Source organism: Ovis canadensis, chromosome 26 (assembly GCF_042477335.2).
Source record: "Ovis canadensis isolate MfBH-ARS-UI-01 breed Bighorn chromosome 26, ARS-UI_OviCan_v2, whole genome shotgun sequence".
Taxonomy (NCBI): domain Eukaryota; kingdom Metazoa; phylum Chordata; class Mammalia; order Artiodactyla; family Bovidae; genus Ovis; species Ovis canadensis.
The window spans coordinates 30,009,444-30,032,635 of record NC_091270.1 but is presented as its reverse complement, the minus strand read 5'-3'; the positions used below and the strand labels follow the sequence as shown (position 1 = coordinate 30,032,635).

Here is a 23,192-nt window from a genome sequence, read left to right as displayed (position 1 = left end):
ATTATATAGGTAGCAAGTGGGTACCAGGACACCAACCTCCTGTCTCACTTCCAAGCCCAAAATCAAGGGACTTCCCTGGTGGGCCAGTGATTCAGACTCCTCACCTCCAATGCAACGGGGTGCAAGTTCAACCCCTGGTCCAGAAATTAAGATACCACCTGCTGCGTAGCATGGCCGAAGAGTAAAATCTAAGCCCCAAATCTGAAAGCCTACCACTACCTAAAGGAACTTTATGAACATAAGAAGCCACTATTTCAATTATGGAAAAATCCACCTGAGACTACGACCATCTTCCCTGTTCAGCTCTTCTGGGCATGTCCAGATCCTTGGCTAAGGAGACTTTTTTAAAAAACTTAAGAAAAAAAAACAGTTTATCAACAGCAGTCCACTGTCTTCATTATAAATAACCAGTCAACAAGTGTAGGAGGGAAAAAAAAAAAGGTCCAAATACTCCCTTCAATTACTTTAAAACCAGTCAAAATGAAAATTCAAGTGAATTCACTAGATTCACAGGAAGCCCCATTACAATTATAAGCTCCAGCATCTGAAGGGATGTTTTATCCTAGAAATTTGGTGGATTCCAAAAAGCTATATTGTTTTATAACCTCATCAAAGATCCATGCTGGAATGTTTGAAATTCCCGTATGGAAGCTTATATATATACCAAACAGGTGGTATCTAGAGTGCCCCAGTTTACTCCTTCGGTGTAGCGTGTATACGAATGGGTCAGGATTACTGATAGGGTACAAGGACCCTGGGGGCCTCTCATCATCAATCCTCAGGAGACTAACTATGACTGCTGTTACAGAAGGGAAATACAGACGTCAGAGATTTCACTGCAACTATCAGGAATGTAAGCAAGACAATGATTCCCTGTAGAAGCACATTTCAGCTCCTACTGTATGCCTACTACCGACCCAGCAACTGCTGGAATAAAACCAAGTGAGACTAGAACCAAGTGCACAAAGAGTGTACAGCCAAGAGGGAGGATCAGCCAAGAAGATGACGACAGGTGTGTACATGATGTCAGAGGCGCACAAGGATGCTACAGGAGCACAGAGAAGAAACGGCTCCATCAGGCCAAAGAGGAGCAGAGTGTGGAACACCAAGCCGCTGAACGCGAGGTGGAGGGGACGCTGGGTCTTACTGAAGAGGGGACAACAAGGGCCCTGAAGTCTTTACAAAATGAAGGCAACGTGGCTGCGCAGCACAACTTAACTGCACCTTTTTAAATGTGGTTTATACACAATCTACACTTGGCAGCAGACTTTGAAGCGACAATTGTGAAGCCTTGTTGAGATTCTATTTGCTTCCTTTGAGGTTCTTCCATTTCTATTCAACAGGAACCAAAGCAATACTTTACGCATATTATTCACATAATTCACCCCAAACCACATGGATATATACATATCATTATTATTCCCATTTTACAGGTAAGGAAACTGAGGCAATGCAAAAAGAGGTAATTTGTCCAAGTTTAGCCACTCAGTACTGGAAAAGCTGGATTATGAAGCCATCTGAGCTACATGTCTGCTCTAAATCACTCTGCTACACGGCCCCTCCAAAAAGGAATTTACTGAAAAGTACTGAGAAACTCAAGATCACAGGGAGGCCTGGAGACCCAGGCTTGGAACTCAGAGCCACTTCAGTGGGGACACCGTGGCAGCCATGCTGAGCGGGCACTGCCTACACTGCCACACACGGGACGCTGCCTGCAGAACACCGTCATGCTGCCACACCACCACCAGCCAGGGGCCGTACCTCACTGCCCTACAAGCGCCACACGCAGAGTCTGGGAAGGAGTGAACACTTGGTGAAATCATGACCGCAAGGCAGGCGGGCCAGTCTCCACAGGGAAGCGAGGTTCATGGGGTCCATGGGGTCCCAAGGTCCATGGGGTGAGTGTACTGGTTTCCTAGGACTACTGACAGAAAGTGCCACAAACTGGGTGGCTTAAAACAAAGAGAAATTTACTCTCTTGACAGCTCTGGAAGCCAACAGGCGAAGGATTGTTTCCATCTGGCGATTCTGGGGGAGAAGCCCTTCCACGCCTTTCTGCTGGCTTCTGGAGGCTGCGGGCAATCCCCATAGTGCCTTGGCTTGCTGACCCATCACTCCAATCTCTCCCACACCTTCCCAGGGACGTCTCCTCTGTGTCTGTGTCTCTTTGCTCTTCTTATAAGGCCATCAGCCGTACTGGATGCAGGACCCATCCGACTCTAGTATCACCTCATCTTAACTTAATTCCATCTGCAAAGACCTTATTTCCAAATAGGGTCATATTTCAGGGTTACCAGGGGTTAGGACTTGGACGTTATCTTTTGGGGAGGACACATTGAACTCACGACAATGGGGAAATACACAGACGGGGGGAGAGAGTTCACCTGCTGGGCAGCCAAAAAAATGACAGTTATCCATGGTACCTCAATCATTATAGGGGCCTTCATTTCATCTAATAACGAAATAAATGATTTCAAAGCAAAAGTTGGATGTGCCGAAGGCAATAAATGGTCTATGAGCCCTCAGAGGGGAATCGGCTTAGACAGGAATCTGCAGTGTGGCTGAGGTGGGAGTGTTAATTACAAAGCAGACAGTTCCTCTCTCTGAAACTCTGGCCATCAGAAGAAGGAGAGGGCTGGGCATACGTCCTGCTACCTCTAATGCCCACAGGCACCTGCCAAATACTTCCCTTTTATCTTCAAAAAGAGAAAACTTGGCCTGGAGGGGCCATCATGGATTTACATACGAAGATAAATGGAGATTTTTAGCTGTGTATATGAGTTACCTAAGCCATAAATTTCCAACTGAATCGGTATATGACAGATGTTTGAAATAGACATTATTTACATAGCTGGTCTAGTCTTTTGTGCTGCTGCCTGCAGAGCTCTAAACTCTTTTCAAACCTGAACCAGAGATACCAAAAGCATATCCCTTGTATCAACAACACAAGGGCTTCTGAGTAAGTGCAAACACTAATCAAACAAATGCAAGCATTAAAAAGCACTTTACTTTTAGGAAAAGAGAGCAGGTGATCTCTAAATCCTAACCTCGAGTCTGTAGGTTTTCAGAAACCCAAGCAGGATCCGGTGTTAACGGAATCCAACTGACCTTCCATCTGCTGGAAATAAAAATAAGCAAGTCATCTGTCCCTCTCAAAGAAGCAGCATGGGAACCACAACGGCTAAGGTACTTCCATGTTCTCACTAACACTGCTAAGTGGGTGACCCCCAAACTACCCCATCACCTGTCTACCTACTTCTCCGCTTAGACAACCAACTCTGTAAGTCCAGCATGGATCTCAGCATCTGCTCCATTTCCCCCCAGCCTCCCAGGCATGTGCTGCATTCTCCCAACAGAAATCTCTGATTCACCTTTGATTTCCTCTCCCCTCTTCAATCCAGTCACTTACGAAAGAACAGCCAGGTCCTTTCTTTTCACAGATGTTCCCTTCGCCCTTCACGCTCACGCTCATCCGTCCTTTTTTGGCTGAGACGCGTTCTCGTTACGACGTGTGAGTACCACTCAGGTATGTGAGTGGTGATACCATCACATTTCAGGTGGTATCTTGTTGGATCATTGTTTTTCACTGAGATAGTGATATAACAATAATTGTAAAGGGGGTCAGGAAAACAACTATCAAATGAAACCCATCATTTCATATGAAGTTAAAAATGCTTCTCTTTTCATCCATTTAAATATAAAAGTGGGTAGAGTTCAACAGAACTATTACATAAATAAAAGCACAGATGGTATGCGGACATGATTTATAAGTTCTCAGGGGTGGTGTGCTAATGCCTAGCAGCGCTGGGAAACACTGCTCTGGGGTGGTCCCTCAACACACTACTGCCTGATCAGTCTGTCCCCTCCACCACCTTCCAGCTGGTCTCCTAGCCTCCCAACTCTCATCTCTTCCATCTACACTGCCGGCCACGCCCAGACACCTCTTCCTAAGACGCTCCTTTCACTGTTTCTCTCCCAAACTCACAAATCTAATTTCTGTCCCATAAATTCTAAATCTCACCTACCTGACCGAGCTACACATTATTTCTAGTTACACCCCACAGCTACAGTATGGCAAATTTCACACTGATGTGCTCCTTGCCAGCTGCATGCCTTGGTTCATACTGCTCCTACAACGCCCCCACTCCCCCGCCCCAGTCCTGCTCCTCCTCTGTCTCTTCAACTCTTACCCAGTCCTTCAATAAGCAAGGAAATCCCCCCTCCAGGCATCTCTTCTCTAACCTCCTGTTCCACTTACACCAGCCATATCAACCACCCCGCTTAACTCATGATTATGTTCCAGTATGTACTGCTTTCGAATGGTTGACTCAGAGCTGGTCCTACCAACCACAACAGGAGGTCCTTGAAGAGTAGAATCTTCGTGAGTATGAAAGGATGACTCACATTAGGAATTCAAGATTTCTCTTCAACGAACAAACTTTTGTAAAGAGAAGCCATGTTTTATTCATTTGTCCAATAAACAATTCCAGAGTCCCTGATATATGCTAAGCTCTATGGCTGGTACAAACACATAATACCAAGACTGAGGAATTCACTGGCTAGCAAACCCGAGGTGCAATACAATGGAACCATTTTGCTGTAACACACGCATAAAACAAATGTCATGTGAGTGATGTGCTGTCGAAAGAGAGGGGCTATATGAGCTTGTTCTGGAAGGCTCAACAGCATTAGCTTTATACATTAGCTAAATATCAGACCTTTAAAGATGGAGAGCACATTCTCAGTGGAGTGACATAAATCGCAAAAGGCACACAAACAGCAACAAGATGTTGCCAAAGGTAGAGAGATTCCAGAACCTGAAACACAGGGTGGGTGGGGGAAGGAAAGGAAGGAAAAGTAGGGCAGGCCACGCCATGATGAGCCTTGGTCTCAGACTTCATTCACAGGCATGAGAAACATCCAAAAGAATTGGAAAGGAATATGATCAGTTTTGCTTTAAGTGGGATTAAAAAAATTAAAAATAAAGTCCCTCTGGGGACACATGGAGCATGAATTGTACATGGTCGGTTTAGAAGACATCCTAATAGAACAGAAGATTCAAACAACTGAGAGGAAGGGGGAGGGGCAGATTTTAGAACTATTTAGGTGGCAGAAATCAATGGGATGTTCTGGCCAACTGGTTGTGCATTCCGATGTCAAATAAAAATAGTCTGGAGATTAACTACTTAAGGAAAAGTTTACTATCTACTTTAAAAAAAAAATTACCCACGTCATTTCTCTCTCATGTAACTGGTGAGGGCTACACTATAGAGTCTATAGTCTAAATTCTTACAAAATGCAAGAACCTCTACTCTAAACCTGACATATCAGGCCTCATGCAGTTTCTATGGCTGATCTACAAAACCTGTCCTAGTTGCTAAAGTCAGCGTGTGTTCCCACCAGCAAGGGTCCAGCCAGACTTCATTCCTCGGTTCTGTCTGCACTCAGCATAAACAGTAAACCAGTGTCTGAACTGCCCTAACTCTCTGGGGTATAGAGAATTTAAGCCACAATCGCTCTGGAGGTATAAAAATGCTAAGGTTTTTATACAATATACTCATATTCCTTTTTTCAAATAAAAACGTTCACAAGAGTGTAAAAGATATTGAAATACCAAGAGAGGTGACCTTTTGCAACCACATTCATGTTCTCCTGGGAAATAAAGAATAAAGTCATTCACCACCAAGTGTAATATTCCTCACTTCCACAGGCCTGATGCAAGGAGTCAACACAGGTAGTTTCAAATTAAAACACAGTTGGAGCAGCGAGGCTGGAAATAGATCTCCGCAAAGAGGGAATAGGAGGCAACAGGATGCTGTTTATGAAAACTCCAAATGATCAGAACCTGCCAGGGCTTCGTCCCTCATTCCCCCTACTCCCATCGGTCTGGTCACCAGGACAAGCCCTAACGCAGTCACTTAATGGAACACCTGGGGATGACAGGAAATAAGACTCCGTCGTCAAAAGAGCACTCTTCCCACACACCCCAGGTACGGAAGCACATGACTCCAATAAGAAGAAAGGGCAAAGGTTATTTCTAACAATTTCTGTGTTAAGTGCTCAGAAATCCTGGCCTTGCTCAATACAGAGCCTCCACGGAGCCAAATCCTGTGATGGAAACGTGGGCCAGGAGGGCCCATTACAGACAGGAGAGGTCCTGTTACCCACCAGGGACACAGCTGGTTTGGGGCAGGCCCAGATTAGAACCCTGGGTGCCCATCCTCCACTACCAGAAAACTCTCACATCTCTCAAAATAACAACATAAGGAACTGGGACACACCATCCACTGTGCCCCAGAATTAGTTTCTAAAAAATGAAAACTAATAAACTCATCAAGGTGGTGGCCTGGCCATTCCTCCCCGCTGATTCACATTAGTTAGATCAGCAGACGAAACTGACTTATATTTTCTTAAGATCTCAGTTTGGGGCTTCCTTTGCAAATCCTTTAAAACTCTCTGCCTTATTTTTCTTTCAAATGATAAGCATCCATCAAAAAGTACCATGACTTTGGGATGTCGAGTTCATAAAAGATACCTTTCATGCACGTGCGCCATAGAACCTCTATGGTGGAAAAAAAAATTGCTTACCGATCTTTATCAATGAAATGTCCCCAAACTTGGTGGCATGTCATGTGCAATATAAAGAAGCAGCTACCCCCTCTCCCGCCCCAGCACCGGGGCAGGGGGAGAGGACAGGTAAGAAAGTTAAAAGTCAGCCGCATTATTTGCATAAAGAGGTCACAGTTCACAAGGTCCTAACAGAGAAAGTTCTAACTCCTTCATTAACAAAGGTACTGTGCCTTGAAAATCATTTCATGAAGGTAGGTGAGCACGTTTCCATATACGAAGCCCTAAGGATTATATAGCTACTTCCCTCTTGATGGGGAGTTTTACTTTTCTAAGTAATATCATAATTTCTAGTTTCAGAAACTGTGGAAGAATAACCCCACATTCATTTGACCTAACCCTTTTTCTTATTCAGATCATGGATGCATATTATTCATCTTGATTTGAACAAAAGGCAAGATTTTTCCCCTTCTGCCCAGAAACCACCTTTGGGAGATTAACATTCAAGATGAACAACGAACACATCTCACGGCCTGTGAACTTGCTGATTGCCAGGAGGCCTGTGAATTCTTAGGATTATTTTTGATTTGGTAGCATGAGTTGAGGGCTGAAATAGTCACATAAGGCACAGTCTTTAAAATTTAAAGTTTCAGAATTCTCTATCTAACCATCTGTTTGCAGGATCTCTTTAACTTTTAGATGTGTCTATTCTAACCTCTTGAGCTTATTGTAGTTTATCCCGAAGGTACACGACAAAGTTAAGGCTAAATGTCAAGCCTATTGCTACAAATCACATTTCAAACTGGTAATTATGCATTAGTGAAGAAAAGGCTGTTTGAAAAGGTGCTGTCTCATTAGAAAGCTATTATGGAATGCCTGCAATTCTGCCTTAAATAAACACATTTAAACTTGAAATACCTACTGTGTGACAGTAGGCCAGACCAAAAGAAGAACTATTAAAACTTCTAAGGATCTTTCCTTTCCTAAAGGTAAAAAAAAAAAAAGTGATTTTCACAATATTTTTAAGGAATTTTTTTTGGATGAGGATTTCTAAAAATACCTCAACTGAAATTAAGTCATTTAGTGCTTCTCTGAAGAAGCTTATCTTGTCCTTTGAACTCAACAACAAAATCTCTTTTCACTGAGAAGTACGATAAACACTAGTAGCTATTATGCCAAATGACTGGACAAACAGAAGAAATATGAAAAGCCTCATTTGTTTCTAAGTTGCTTTATTTTCTATTTCATTTTTAAATGACAAAGGCTCTGTTTGCACCCAGATTCACTAACTTGATACAAATGGATTTTCTTACATTTTTTAAGGGGAGGAGAACATCTCCCAAATAATCTCCAAGTGTCTCAATATACCACCTATTACTATCAACACTTATATTTGGAAAGGAATTGATAAGCTACTTCCAGTCTCCCCCAGAAAGGTGTGTATATAAGATTGCACCTACTCTCCCAGTGTTTATTGGAGGAGTTTGTTTAATAATTATTAGATCCTTCCATGAGCCTCAACCCCTTTTATTATATGCATTGGACAATAATCAAAACAAAGAATAAAACCACTTCCATCCTTGGACAAAACTATATTATACCCAACCCTGCAGCCCCATGAGAATCTAGCAAGGCTCTCTGCTTGAGGCAGGGGAGATTCCATGAAATGCTGAATGAATCACACAGCTCTTCTTCCCCCACCTTTGGGTTTTCTTTTCTCAACAGTAAGCTAATGTGAAATCTGCATAGACCTCCACCAGCCTGGAAGAGCTGATCCTTCAGTATTCCCTTAGGACCAGCTTACCATGTGCAGAGCAAGAAATGAAACAAGAGAATCAAAGAAAATGAAAAGCTTCTTCCTCAAGCCCTCAAAACTAGCTTGCAAAACTGGCAACAGCAGAGAAGTTCTTTAGCAAAGAAGGAAACGGTGATCATAATGACGCTATGCCAAGAGAGATAAGAATGGGCTCCATGGGAAATGCGCCTGAAAGCATTATAGAGGTCTGTGGAAGAAAAGAGGGCCACCTGCCCCCCTCCAGCCTCACGCTTCGTATCAGTACTGATTCCTGAAGAGAGGCAAAAAGAAAAGTGGGGGAACCATTCAGAGGGGAATGAAGACATTCAAACCTCAAACATATGAAACCTGAGATTATCTGAACACCCAGAGCAGACATGGGTTTATGGACAGACGTGTTTTGAGGTTACATTTGGATTTAGCTGTATTTCAAAATTTACTGCCACCAGCCTGAAGAATAAAGCAACCACAGCAGTGATTGACTTCAATTACTGAAGCATAAACTGTAGTTGTCACTTCCTTTACAAATTTGGCTTTTCATGACCGGGAAAATCAAGGGAGCTTTATTGCCAAAACAGTACATCCTTATGTCACCAGATTTTGCAATAAAAAAAAGATGGTTATTTTATTTAGGTTTTCTACTCGTGGAAGTGCGGTCACAAGACACTTTTAAAGCATGAAATACTGGGCCTAGGTTTAAAAAAAAAAAAAAAACTTGCTATTTTAGGAGAAAGATAGCAGAGCTACACTTTAAGTACCAACTGTAAGCTTAAAGCAGTCTTCCCAGGATTTAGAATGGTCGGGTACAGGATGTGTTTTCAAATATCACCTCCGTTCTTCCATGACATTTTGTTTCGAAGAAAATGAATTCATTCAGAATGAAAACCAAATCAACCAAAATTGGTATCTTACACATAGCTACATACAAGTGGTCAACAGTAAGAAGAAAACAAGGAGAAGAGTCTTACAGTCCTCCTCCTTCAGCATTTCGGGTATTTTATCCCTGGGTTCCCAAGACACACAAGCAAAGCCATTCCACTGCATATGCAGAGGAAACTAACTGGCGCCTTCAGAAAGGCTTCTATGCGTTTTAAGACGAAACCCTTTCTGAAGCCTTCATCCTTATTTACTATCTTGTTTGTCCTTCCTGTCTGGCATGCAAACACATGACACAGCCTCCATTCTTCCCACACAACCTAATTCAAAGCAACATATGTTAAATGCACGCAGAATCATGTGAGCATTCAATCCGCATACACACCATTACCCCACCGAATGCATTCAATGAGCCGCGACACAGCTCCCTGCCGTGCAAGCAAGCCGACCAGCCTGACTGCAACCTCTCCCCTGACTCAAACCATTCAAAACTGTGCATGGAACCTGTTCCCTTGTAAGACAGAAGGGCTGTTTAAATACCCGGTAGGATATAATAACTGGCAACCGAGCGGGAGCGAGCCAGTCCGGTACTGAGGGCAACCGCGGACGCCGGCTCTTCCACAAGCCCAGGGAGGCTGGGCGCCCAGGCTGGCGGTCATTTATCTGTGCAGCCAAAACGCCTGGCGCGTCCCCCTCCCAGATTTTACCTAACTAACAGCTCTCCAACCCCATATTGAGAGGGCCTGCTGTGGATCTTGCGGAGGTACAAAATGGTGGATGGGAGCTAATTTTTCCCCCCACCCTGCGTTCCCTATAACTTATCTCATCCATCACCGCGCGTCCCCTCCCGGGGAAGGACCCGAGCACGCCCCGCGGCCCCGGCCCGCGGGGGCAGAAACGCGGTTACCAACCTGATGTCATGTAGCCCCGCGAAGCCTGGGGCGCGAAGGCCGCGGGGAAGCGCTTGTGCAGGCGGTAGTCCTTCTCGCTGCGGGACCTCATGCGGTCCGAGGCCCGGTCCGAGAAATCCGAGCTAGGCCAGGCGCGCCGCAAGGTTGTGCTCCGGGTCTTCTTCATGGTGGAGAGGGCGACCCGCCGCCCCCGATCCTCCGGGCCTCAGCACCGGGGCGCAGCGCGCGGCTTCATCCGTCTACGGCGGGCACGACCCGGGAGGACTCTGCGCTCATTTTCCCAGCCCCTCCTCGTCGGCGTCTACACCGCCAGCGGCGGGTCCGGCCCTCCCCACGCCCCCACACACCCCCACGGCGAAGGCTCCGATTTTACACACGTCCCACAATGCATTACACTTCATTTGCAATCCGCCCGGCTTATAGCTTCCAGATTCCTAGGGGGAGAAAGGCACGTTAGGAGGCTCCCCGGCCAGGAGGAGGCGGGGAGCGGGGCGGGCGGGGTGGGGGCGCCGAGACTTGCAGCGTGGAAGCAATGGGAGCGCAGACAATGGCCCGATTCAGCGCCGGAGTGCTTAGCCAACTGTGAGCCCCCGGCACAAAAGCCCCAAACAAATGAGGAAGCCGGGGCCTCCGGGGTTGACCCGGGATCGGGCGCCCGGGAAGCCGGAGCGGGCGGCGGCAGACCCTCTTGGCACCGGGCGGCTCAGAGCGAGGCGTGGGGATGACAGCGTCCAAGTCGTGTCCCCCTGGGCCTACCGGCCGCGCGGCCCGCAGTCCCGGGCGCGGGCTGGCTCTGCCTCCCGTTCAGTCCTCGGGAGGCAGTCTTCATTCCAGAGGCTCGGGTGAGGGGGTGGGGGCAGCGTGTGCCCACGATCCGGGGCAGGCTCTGCAGTCAGCAGCTGCGCCAGGCCGGCTCCTGCCGAATCCACGAAGAGCCCGAGTCGTCCTCGCGACTGCAGCGCCTCGTCGGTCTTCCTCCTTCCTTCCGAGGCTCGGGGTGGTGTGCGTGCGTGTGTGCGTGTGTGTGTGTGTGCGCGCGCGCGCCGACACGCATGTGCCCCCCCTACACATGCATGCTCCTACTTACTGGCCGTGGCGGCCACGGGAGCCATGGCCGCCAAGGATGCGGCATCTGCCAGTCGACACCCCGCACGGCGGCACCGCGGCTCCGCTGTCGCGAGCGCGCAGAAAGACTACTGATGGACCGGGAGCCGGGAAGGTGCCCGGCCTCCTGCTAATCGCCGAGCTGCATCAAGTTAGAGCACCGATCCTGTCTGGCTTCTCAATTTCCATGCAAAACACCCGGCGGCGGCGTTGGGAACTCGGCTGGGTGCCCCGGCCTGGAGTCCTCGCCTGGATATTTACATTTTTTGGAGGGTTAGCGCCTCCCCCTCGCAGAAAGGAAGAGAAACCGGTCAATGGGAACGGGGCGATCAGCGGTGCCCTGCCTGGCCCCCACCTGCACCAACCCTGAAGGCAGCTAGAGCCGGGGGAAGAGGGCGCCAACCCGGAGCTCCTCAGACCGCCGCCAGCGCCCGGGCACCTGGTTCCACGCCGCCAGGAGAGCGCGGCGGAGGCGGCTCCGACTTGTCCTCTCTCTCCCTCGAGCCCCCGGGGTCAGTCACTCCCAGCCCGACAGCCTGCATTCAGGTCCACAGGCCCTCTGCACGGCTCAGCTCTGCACAGCTGTTTCTGGTCTAACCAACCAATCGCTCAAGGACAACAGTGCGCGCGGCGCGGGACGGGAGGAGGGGGCTACGCGCCGCCCCAGCCGGGGCGCGGGGCCCGGGGCGCGGGGGTCACGCCGAGTCGCAGGCGCGCGGGCACATTGCGGCGAACCCCGACCTCGCGGCCCCGCGGCCGTTTCCCCAGCAACCCTGACCTTCTCCTTCGGGTTTCCAAAAAACGCCTAGGTGTTGTAAACAACAAAAATAAAGCCGATTTTTCTTACGCCTTTGCGCCTTTTTCCGTGAGTGACGATGCAACGTTCAAAATAGTATTTTATGCTGTTTTTTTCATCTTCGCAGGTGCCAAGGTACAGAGACGGGGATATGAAATTATGAGGCCATGATCAGGCTGATACCGCAAAAAAAAAACAACAGCCTCTCCCCCGCAAAGAAAAAAAAGCCACCAAGACCTAAATGGTTAAGATTCAGGAGTCTTGGCACAATTCGGTGCTTTTCCAAGGCATTAATTTGGGGCTGGGGTGGGGGAGGGGGCAAGGTTCCTGGAGAACTACACAGAAGAGGGCGGAGCTTAAGCCACAAACATGATAGAATCTAGAACTTCCATTCAGCATCTCTGGGCTGCCCTCTGTAACCTGGGGCTAGGGTTACTCATATGCCTCTCTCGGGAAACTAGGGTAAACAAACAAATAGAAATCACTAAGCAGCCTATAGAACGTGTATTTACACTAATCAAGATTTATTACCAACCCTACACCAATTAGCTAATGTTCAGTGACATTTTTTAAAAGTTAGAAAAGGACAGTTCCCCAAAAGGCATGCTAAAATGTCTTCTTTACTGTAAGAGGACGGCTAAGAACAGAAAGCCTCTAGCTTTAGAAGCTATAGAAGACTGTGTAAAGAACCATAAAGGTAATAAAAATAATTGTATTAATGGATGCATGAGATACTGACATTTAGATATCTCAATCCAATTCAACAAACAATTACTCTACCTCCCATGAGCCAAAAGTGGTTCTATGAATGATTATAATAGTTGTGGCTGAAGGCTAGTGGTGATTGTGACAGCTGTGAGCTTCCCAAGTGGCTCAGTGGTAAAGAATCCTCCTGCCAGTGCAGGAGATGCAGGAGACCTGGGTTAGATCCCTGGGTTGGGAGAGTCCCCTGGGGGAGGAAATGGCAACCCACTCCAGTATTCTTGCCTGGGAAATCCCATGGACAGAGGAGCCTGGTGGGCCACAGTCCATGGGGTCACAATTGTGTGACTGAGCATGCACACACACATTGCAACTGTGATACTTGTTCATTCAACAAATTATTACTGACTATCTGGTATATGCTGTGATGGGTGCTGACCAAAACAGAACACCACACATGGCCCCATGTAACTTAAGGTCTTAAGTAGTAAGCAAATAAATACACAGATTGTGTTGAGGTCTACAAAGAAGAATCACCTCTATGAAAAAATGACGGTTAACCTGAGACCTACAGGAGGTGGCGTCATCCAAGCAAAGAGTGGGGGGAATGATGTTTCAGAAAGTGGGAACAGTGGATACAAAGGCCCTGAGGTAGGAAAGCATCTCGGTTTCCGTGGGAAGATGTGAAAGAAGGCCAGTGTGGCTGGAATTGGAGTGTAAGAGGAACGCACATGATGAGGTCATGGATGAAGCTAAGAGCCCGATCATGCAAGGGCTTGCAGGGCATGTTAAGGGTTTTGTATTCTATTGTAGTAAGTGAGCCAATGAAGGGTTTTAAGCAAAGAAGCAATGATAGTTTTAAAATTTCTATATAAAGAGGGCTTAGAAGAGGGAATTTGCTTAGGGAAGGGGTCATCCAGGGCTCTTCTGGAGGGTTTGATTTGAATTTGAATCACACGACTTAAAACTGAAAAACGGATTCATTGTTGATATAAAGGAATGAGGGAGCGTTGATAGGTATTTTGGGAGGAGAGTTACAGTTCCACTCAGCCACCTCTGAATGCTGGCCTTTGCAGAGCAGTGATATCACCCAGTGTCCATACACAAGAGAATGTTCTCGGAGCCAAAGCCAAATAGCCAGACACAGAAGAAACAGGCAGTAAATAGAGTGGCTTAGCTGAATCAAATCAGTAAAGCAGGAGAGATTGGGGCTGTTAAGAAATTATCCATCCAAAGTAAGTGGCAACATCAAAAGAAGTTATGAAGACTTGAATCTAGCAAACAACATCTTGTGAAACCAATGCCACGTAAAGGTGGAGTCCCATTACTAGAGCCACGGTTAAAATCAGACTCGGTGTGTGGATCCATCCTCAAAGATTCACTCTGGTCATTCACAGCTTCTAGGTCTCTAGTCCTAGTTTCAAATCTCTCAACCTACTTGAGACAATCAAGTATCTAGGTCATGACCTGTTCATTAAGTAAGCTCAACTGTGTAATCCCAGTTGTTCCTAGTAGGATGGTTTAGAATTAAACAGAGAAACGATATAGCAAATCACTTTCACAGTATTTGTAATTTTTTAATCAGGCTTAAGAATCATTTGTACCTTTGGTATTTACATATCAGATACATTAGTGACATTAATTAGACAAACATTTGCTTTGTGATTCTAATTCAAATGTATACAGTTGGCCCTGAAACAACCAGGTTAATTCAAGCATAATTTATAGCTGCCATCCCACTCATAGTTCTTAGATTTCATCAACCATGGACAGACCATATAGTATTTACTATTGAAAAATACCCACTTATAACTGGACCTGGATGGTTCAAACCTGTGTTGTTCAAGGGCCAACTCTGATTTTAGACTTGTAGGTTTAAGGTGAAAGTCAGAATTTTGACTTTGATATGCTCCTCATTTAAAACTTTGGTTTATTAGATTTACAAGAGGTAAATGAATTTAATAGTTTCAAGTATGTAAACTCCATGAAAGCAAGGGATACTTTTATTTTGTTCACTGCAGTTCATTGTTCTGCTTTGTTCATAGCTGTGTCCAGTGGCTCACAGTAACTGGCTCAGATGTGATGACTAAGGAAGCCTGATTAAGTACTCTGAAAAATCTGGTATGAAGTCTTTCATAATTGTGTTTTAATTGTTGAGTAAAGGGACTTTAGTCTTTAGTTTGAGTTGATCAAGTGTTTTTCAAAGGCCCACTGAGAGTTACAGTTTTTATTTGATCATCTTTAAAATACCAAATGTACAAACAAATAATGTTGATTATAAAAACTGAAGGAAATTTTGGTTTTCCAAGTTATAACTCTATAAGGGAAAATTTGGTATTTTGAATCTGTATCTCTAGTACACTGAACATTCATTGAAGATCTAAATATCTATAAGTGATCTTTGCTGTACACCAAAAGTTCCCCTTTGGTATGGTAAGAGAGCTGAGTCTACAGAAAGGAAACGGATGCTTACATATTTATGTATGCTGTGACATGTGCATCGAACTTTGTGATTGAAATATTTGTTAAATAAAAATCAGAATTCTGGGGATTTCCCTGGTGGCCCAGTGGCTAAGTCTCTGCTTCCCTGATCAGGAAACTAGATTCCCACATGCCACACCTAAGAGTTCACAGGCCCTAGCTAGGACCCAGCACAGCCAAACAAATAAATAAATATTTTTTAAAAAATCAGGATTCTGAGTCTGATAGTCATTCATCTTTCTGCTGCTTCTTGAAATATAATTTGAAAGAGATATTAACACTTTAATCTGTGCTTAGTCAAAAGATATATACATAGACACACCTTAAAATCGGGTGTTTGTATGGCTCAGCTTATGAACCTAAATGGAATATGGAAACAGTGTGTCCCAGGAGACTGAGGCTTTTTCCAAAGTTTTTGAGCTGGAAGACTGGGGAAATTTCTTATGCAATGCATTCAGTGTGTTCAGCCGCTCAAGCTGTGTCCAGCTCTTTGCAACCCCATGGATGGTAGCCCACCAGGTTCCACTGTCCATGGGACTTTTCAGGCAAGAATATTGGAGGGGGTTGCCATTTCCTTCTCCAGGGGATCTTCCTGACCCAAGGACTGAACCTGTGTCTCCTCCATTGGCAAGTGGATTCTTTACCAACGCACCACTTGGGAAGCCCAGGTGATATATGTCTATATTCATATATTCGTATGTATATATGTATGCACATTCATATGACCTGGGATATTTTGGCATCCAAAAACAGCTAATAAAGTGGACTACCATGTATTTACTAGATACGTTTTGTGCTCCTTCACCCAGACCCCAAACTGCTAGCTTTAATGTTATCAGAAAGCTTGAGCATTTATTGTCTTTCTTAGAAGATGTTCTATTCCTGTGCGGACCACCTATATGGTTGCCAGCACGGTGATTACACTGCTGGCATTTAGGTTCACAGCTCACAACAGATAATTTGCTCTGGGGAACACTTGTCCTGAGATATGTTAACAAATGTGACTTGAAAAGAAGTTTCCATTGTAAGTTCAGTGGTTGTTGTTGCTCAGTGGCTTTGCGACCCCTTCGCCAAAATCTACCAGATTCCTCTGTTCACGGGATTTTCCAGACAAGAATACTGGAGTGGGTTGCTGTCTCCCACTCCAGGGTATCTTCTTGGACCAGGGATCAAACCCGCGTCTCTTGGGCCTGGGGAAAGTCAGTCTTTGAGTTCTATTTGTTTCCATTGTGATGGTAATAATCTCTCTCTTAAAGTGAAGATCTGAGGTAAACCTATAAATGTACCCATTCACTGCTGGCAAGGAGACGGCATCAAGAAAAAAACAGCCAATTTTACCATTAGTCAAGGCTATGGTTTTTCCAGTTGTCATGTATGTTCTTTACCACTGAGCCTCCAGGGAAGCCTCTTTTCTTCTATACGGAGAAGTAAACAAGGCTAAAAAGAACCCTAAGTTCAGAAGATGTGTTCAAGTTACAACATGCCTGCTGGACTTCTCAGAGCCTTTCATGTGCAAACACCCCTTGTAAATCTACAAAAAAAAAGCAAAATTGCTCATCAAGCTCTAACCGTAGGACCACTTGTTGCTGGAGCACCTTTTGGCAAACAGATCTAGACAGGTGGTAGGAGGTGATAAATCCATGGGGTGTCTAGGAGAAGTCCTAAGAATCATGAGACTGCACATATATTTCAGTCTTTCCATTCTTACCAAAATCTAAGCTGAATTTCTCTTAGTCTCTCCACTTAGGTCCATCGTCACCTATAACCCACTTCCAACAGGGCTATATAGAATCATGGTGCCCAGTGAATTCTGCTCCCAAAGAAAGCAGTTGTTTGGGGATGCAAGAACTCACCAAGTAGAAGGAACTCAAGAGGGGCCTGAGTCTTTTGGAGAACAGGGGCTGGAGCAGGTTGGCAGAATCCCAGCAACCATCTCTAGGCCAGACTAATGACAGTCAAGAGTAACAGAGGCAGTGAGGTGTGGCGATGCCAAGGAGACATGTCTTTGTTGGGGGCCTGGGGAAAGTCAGTCTTTGAGTTCTATTTGTTTCCATTGTGATGGTAATAATCTCTCTCTTAAAGTGAAGATCTGAGGTAAACCTATAAATGTACCCATTCACTGCTGGCAAGGAGAAGGCATCAAGAAAAAAACAGCCAATTTTACCATTAGTCAAGGCTATGGTTTTTCCAGTTGTCATGTATGGATGTGAGAGTTGGACTATAAAGAAAGCTGAGTGCCGAAGAATTGATGCTTTTGAACTGTGGTGATGGAGAAGACTCTTGAGAGTCCCTTGGACTGCAACGAGATCCAACCAGTCCATCCTAAAGGAAATCAGTCCTGAATGTTCATTGGAAGGACTGATGTTGAAGCTGAAACTTCAATACTTTGGCCACCAATACTTTGATGTGAAGACCTGACTCATCTGAAAAGACCCTGATGCTGGGAAAGACTGAAGGCAGGAGGAGAAGGGGATGACAGAGGATGAGACAGTTCAATGGGCATGAGTTTGAGTAAACTCTGGGAGCTGGTGATGGACAGGGAAGCCTGGCTGTGCTGCAGTCCATGGGGTCACAAAGAGTCAGATATGACTGAGCGACTGAACTGAACTGATCCCTTTCTGGATTTTTTTGTTCAATCTATTAATACTGCTCTGCATCAGATGACCAAACAAGCTGAATTCCAGGGGTAAACAGAGCTGCTACCAGCAAATAACAGAAACCGTGGGTGCTGTTGAATTGGATAGCTATAATACAGGAGATCCACAAACTGGGTTCAGAAAAGAAAGAAGACACCCAGGCACAGCAGGTAAAGAATCCTCCTGCCAATGCAGGAGACACAGGAGATGCAGGTTCCATCCCTGGGTTGGGAAGATCCCCTAGAGGAGGGCATGGCTATCCACTCCAGTATTCTTGCCTGGAGAATCCCATGGACCAAGGAGACTGGCGGGCTACAGTCCATGGGGCCGCAAAGGAGTCGGATACAACTGAAGTATGTCACAGCATGGCACAGCGTTCTTATCAGAAGCCCAACAAATGCCTATGAATTTGTAAAGTGGATTCAGGGTTATAAAGAAAGATTATACATACTTTGTTTTCCCTCAGATCCACTATGTGTGTGTGTCTTAGTTACTCGGTCATGCCCAACTCTTTGAGCCCTCAATGGATTATGTCTTGAGGTCAGTGAGGCAAGATTTGTTATCATAATTAAAGATGAAAAAATGAAGACTTAATGGCAGTATGATTTGCCCCCAAGTCATACAGAGGTTGAAAAACCCAAATTCCTCTCTTGAGAATCCCAATCCAGGATTTTCCCTGACCCCATAATGATGAGTGTGGGCAGTTACTAGATTTGGAATTATTTGTTAATTGCTTTTGGTTAGTCCAGATGAAGTTCACAGAATTTTTTATATTGTCAGAATAGCCCTCCAATTTCTAAGTTACTAGTACGTTTTATGAATATATGTCAGAGAAGGCAATGGCACCCCACTCCAGCACTCCTGCCTGGAAAATCCCATGGACAGAGGAGCCTGGTGGGCTGCCGTCTATGGGGTCGCACAGAGTCGGACATGACTGAAGCGACTTAGCAGCAGCAGCAGCATGAATATTTGTGCATGTAGAAGAGAAGACACATTTCTTCGGACAACTCAAATGACACCCTTGACTGGTTTATATAGACTGTGCATGAGATTTATTTACTTATTACTTGCCTTTATTAATTTTTACTGGAGTACACTTGCTTTACAATGACGTGTTAGTTTCTACGGTACAGCAAAGTGAATCAGCTAAAAGTATACATATATAGCCTCTTTTTTGGATTTCCTTCCCTTTTAGGTCACCAAAGAGCATTGTTCCTGCACTCCACCATAGCAGCAAGAGATTCAGGCTTAAATCCACGCGCCTCCTTCAGACTAATCGATCTTGGTTGTTTTCTTTCAATTCTGTTTGCACGTCACCACAGACCAGCTTCCCAAGCCAAATGGAAAACCACACTATAACACAGATGGATTTTAAAGGATGAATCTTTTTTCCAACAAATGAAATATAACTGACTTAGATGAGAGGCTAAGTATATCCTAAGTATGCAACAATTATGAGAACATACAATTTGCTTTCACATGTCATGACAGACTACTACAATCACCACCACAACCTGAGCAACTAAAGGGGAAAAGTTTGAGAAAGTGATTTTATGGACAAATGACCAAGTTTAAGAGCTTTCAGCAGTACCCATGAAATCAGAACAAAAGCTTCCTCCAGCTGTGCACAGCTGCAGGCTTCTGGGAGGTGGCTCACAGCTCTAGGAAGGGAGAATGGAGAGGAGAGGGCTTGAATCATCCTGGAGGAACACAGTCTTCTCTGCTCCCCACTTAGAATTTTGCTAAGGCAAGGACTCCAAAATCACTGTGGACAATGACTGCAGACACGAAATTAAAAGATGCTTGCTCCTTGGAAGAAAAGTTATGTCAAACTTGACAACATATTAAAAAGCAGAGACATTACGTTGCCAACAAAGGTCCGTCTAGTCAAAGCTATGGTTTTTCCTGTAGTTGTGTACAGATGTGAGAGTTGGACCATAAAGAAGGCAGAGTGCCGAAGAACTGATGTTTCAAACTGTGGTGTTGGAGAAGACTCTTGAGAGTCCCTTGGACTGCAAGGAGATCAAACCAGTCAATCCTAAAGGAGATCAACCCTGAATATTCATTGGAAGGACAGAGGCTGAAGCTGAAGCTCCAATACTTTGATCACCTCATGTGAAGAGCTAACTCACTGGAAAAGACCCCGATGCTCGGAAAGACTAAAGGCAGGAGAAGGGGGCAACAGAGGATGAGATGGTTGGATGGTATCACTGAGTCAATGGACATGAGTTTGAGCAAACTCCAGGAGATAGTGAAGGACAGGGAAGCCTGGGGTGTTGCAGTCCATGGGGTCACTCAGACGTGACTGAATGACTGAAAAACAACAACAAGGATTTCCCTGTAAGGATTTTGCTGAAGTGGAACAGTTTAGGAGCTAAAAGTGAATGGTCTGGAGCATCTGTCAGTGTCTAAATCCCAGCACCTCCACTTCCCAGCTGAGCAACCTCAGACATGCCCTGTCAACAGCTCTTCCTCTGGAACATGGGGGAAACCTAAGTGCCAATTTAATGGGGTTGTTCTGAGGATTACATGATATATGTGCCTGACAATCAGCTAGCGCTCAGTAAATGTTAATTTAATTCATTCTAATTAACACCCTCTACCAGGTCCAGGGCTGAACACACCCATATCTTCTTTCTGCCATGTCAGGGGCCGCACCCCTGGAAAGCTCAGGAAGTTCTTTACTGTGCCACGTTAAATCATTTAGGTCTTCTCTTTCTCTCTTCAAGACTTCTTTCATTCTTTTTTTTTTTTCACTTTACAATATTGTATTGGTTTTGCCACACATCAACATGAATCCGACTTCTTTCATTCTTTCAGTGATTACCCTGATATTTCAACAAGCATTCTTGGTCTTGAAAAAAACCTAAGGATCACTACCTCTGTGTTCTCTCAAACAACATGAAGACCTGAGAACGATGCCACCCACCCTCTACAAACATCACTGGCCCCAGGTGACTGTCGACCAATGATTTGTTCCCTCCTTCCCTTCCTTCCTTCTTCCCTTCTTTCTTCCTCCTCCTCCTGCTTCTTTCCCCTCCCTCCCCATCTCTCTTTCTTTTAGTTTTAAATAATCAAACCCCGTTGCAGCTTACCCTGTTTACCAGTCTCTTTGCTCAGTATGAAAAGGCCAGTTCCCCTGGGGATGAGTTGCTAGTGGTACTGAAAGGTGAGTGGAGCTGGATTTGTGTTTTATGAGACTGAAGAGCCAAAACATGCTATGAAATATTTCACCTGGAAATTTATAGTGATTTTTTTTTTTAATCCGGGGAGACTTTTCAGAATATATGGTCTGCTACACTGCTGGAAATGGAATCAAGCAGGTCACTTTTTCTTTTGTCTCTAAACAGAAAGCATGTCTTAATAATTATGAAATCTGAGGTTTTCAACTGGAGGGGTGGAGAAGGAGGATGAATCTAAAATTTGGGGGTGGGGGCATCTTTTTTCTGCCAGATGGGAGTGGGGATTTCACTTCTGGTACAGGAGAGCTGAAAGGAAGGAACTGGCACATCGCTATCAAAACTAGGAAGGCTTAAAGGAAGAGGCAGAAAAGGGGAGAGAAATTGACAGAGATTATTCCTGGGATATGGATCTTGGGCAAAGGACCTGAAGTCTCGAATGAATGGAAAGGAAGTGTGGGTAGAGAGAAGCAGAAGTGAGCTAGTGACCCTAGACTCAGGCTGAGCCCAACAGGTGCCCCTGCAGTGTCAGTCCCCAGCCAGGCCCCTCCCAGTGCCCAGGTCCTCTGATTCCAAGTCGCTGCAATACTGGAAAAAAGAAAGCTCACTTTCCACAAAGGCGCAGGCAGGCCCATCCAACTTTGCTAAACTAACGTTTTCATTTTTATTGTTCGCTCGTTTGTAAGAATTAGTTTGCATCTGTTTGTTACAGCTGCCATAACAAAACACCACACGCCGAGCAGCTTCAGCCACAGAAACTCTCTCACAGTTCTGGAGACGTGCACGATCAATGGATCGGAGCACGGGCAGGGTGGGCTCCTTCTCGGGGCTGCGAGGCCAGCTGCTGGGGTGCGCTGGCCATCCTGGCCCTCCTTAGCTGCCGCTGCACCCCCCCCCCCCCCCCCCGTCTTCGCTCGGCATGCCACCATGTGTGTATCTCTGTGTTCAAATGTCACTGTTTTACAAGGACACCAATGACATCGGATTAGGGGCCACTCCACCTGAGGATGACCTCATCTCAACTATTTGCATCAGCAACAACTCTACCTCCAAATAAGGTCGTATTGGGGACTTCCTTGGCAGTCCAGTGGCTAAGACTCTGAGCTCCTAATGCAGGGGGGCCCAGGTTCGATCCCTGGTTGGGGAACTGGATTCAGCATGCCACAACTAAGACCCTCTGTAGCCAAATAAATAACAAAAACACACAGTAATATTTTGGGGTCCCAGGGCTTAGAATGTCAACACAAGAATGGGGTGCTGCATGCTAAATCATTTCAGACATATCCGACTCTTTGTGACCCAATGGACTGTAGCCAGCCAGGCTCCTCTGTCCATGGGATTCTCCAGGCAAAAATAGTGGAGTGAGTTGCCATACCGTCCTCCAAGGGATCTTCCCGACCCAGGGACTGAACCCACGTCTTTTATGTCTCCTGCATTGGCAGGTGGCTTCTATACCACTAGCGCCACCTGGGAAGCCCAAGGAACTGGGGGAGGGGACCCAATTCAACCTGTAAGAATGTTATTGATGACTATCCTTGAACTTCTGCAAACTCCTAAACCAAAGTTGAATTCATTAAGAAAATAAATAAATCAAGCAAGATGGCCCAATAATGCTTCAAGAACTTCCTTGGCAGCTTATGGAAGGAAACCTTCCCTTTAGAGTAAACCTGTGCAGATCACTCAGGCTGGAAAGAAGCCAACTTGTTTTTCCGAGCTTGAGAAGATGGGAGCATTTGCCCCCTCCCCTCATTCGAATCCTAGTGAGCCCACGGAACAAGGGGTCAAGCAGCCACCTCATGGCCATCTGCTTGATGGCAGGGTTCAAGCACTTTTCAAAAGAAGGAAGTGGGAGAATGGGGTGGAGAAAAGTAGCCCTTGAGATGTTTAACTCTCATTAACAGGAGCAAGAATCTGTCTCGTTCCAGTGCAGACTGTCTGACCCTCTAGCTCCTTCCTTGCCAAGCCCCAGGGCCCATAAATAAGCAAGTCACAATAAGACGTAACCACGGGGTTGGCATCGAGCAGGCAGGAGCGTGCATCCAGATCCCAATTAGGCTGCGCTGCCTCTGCCAGACCTCACGGGGGCCTCCGGGTCCAGGCTCCTTCAAGGCCAGGAGGAAGCCAACAGCACGGAGCCTCCGTGGA

The 23,192-nt window shown here is 45.8% G+C and overlaps 1 protein-coding gene across 6 annotated transcripts in view; it reads right to left on the bottom strand.

Annotated features, from left to right (window-relative positions):
* Positions 1-23,192, bottom strand: part of STOX2 (storkhead box 2) — a 194,388-nt gene that overhangs the window by 93,028 nt on the left and 78,168 nt on the right. Inside the window, exon 1 of one of the 6 annotated variants that reach the window (XM_069573195.1) lies at positions 10,150-11,615. The exons of 4 other annotated variants lie outside the window; for them this stretch is intronic. In XM_069573195.1, coding sequence (XP_069429296.1) covers positions 10,150-10,315 — 166 coding nt within the window. In that variant the 5' untranslated portion in view covers positions 10,316-11,615. Of the gene's footprint in view, positions 1-10,149; positions 11,616-23,192 lie in introns of those variants that run through there. One more of the 6 variants, XM_069573193.1, reaches the window with a different exon arrangement.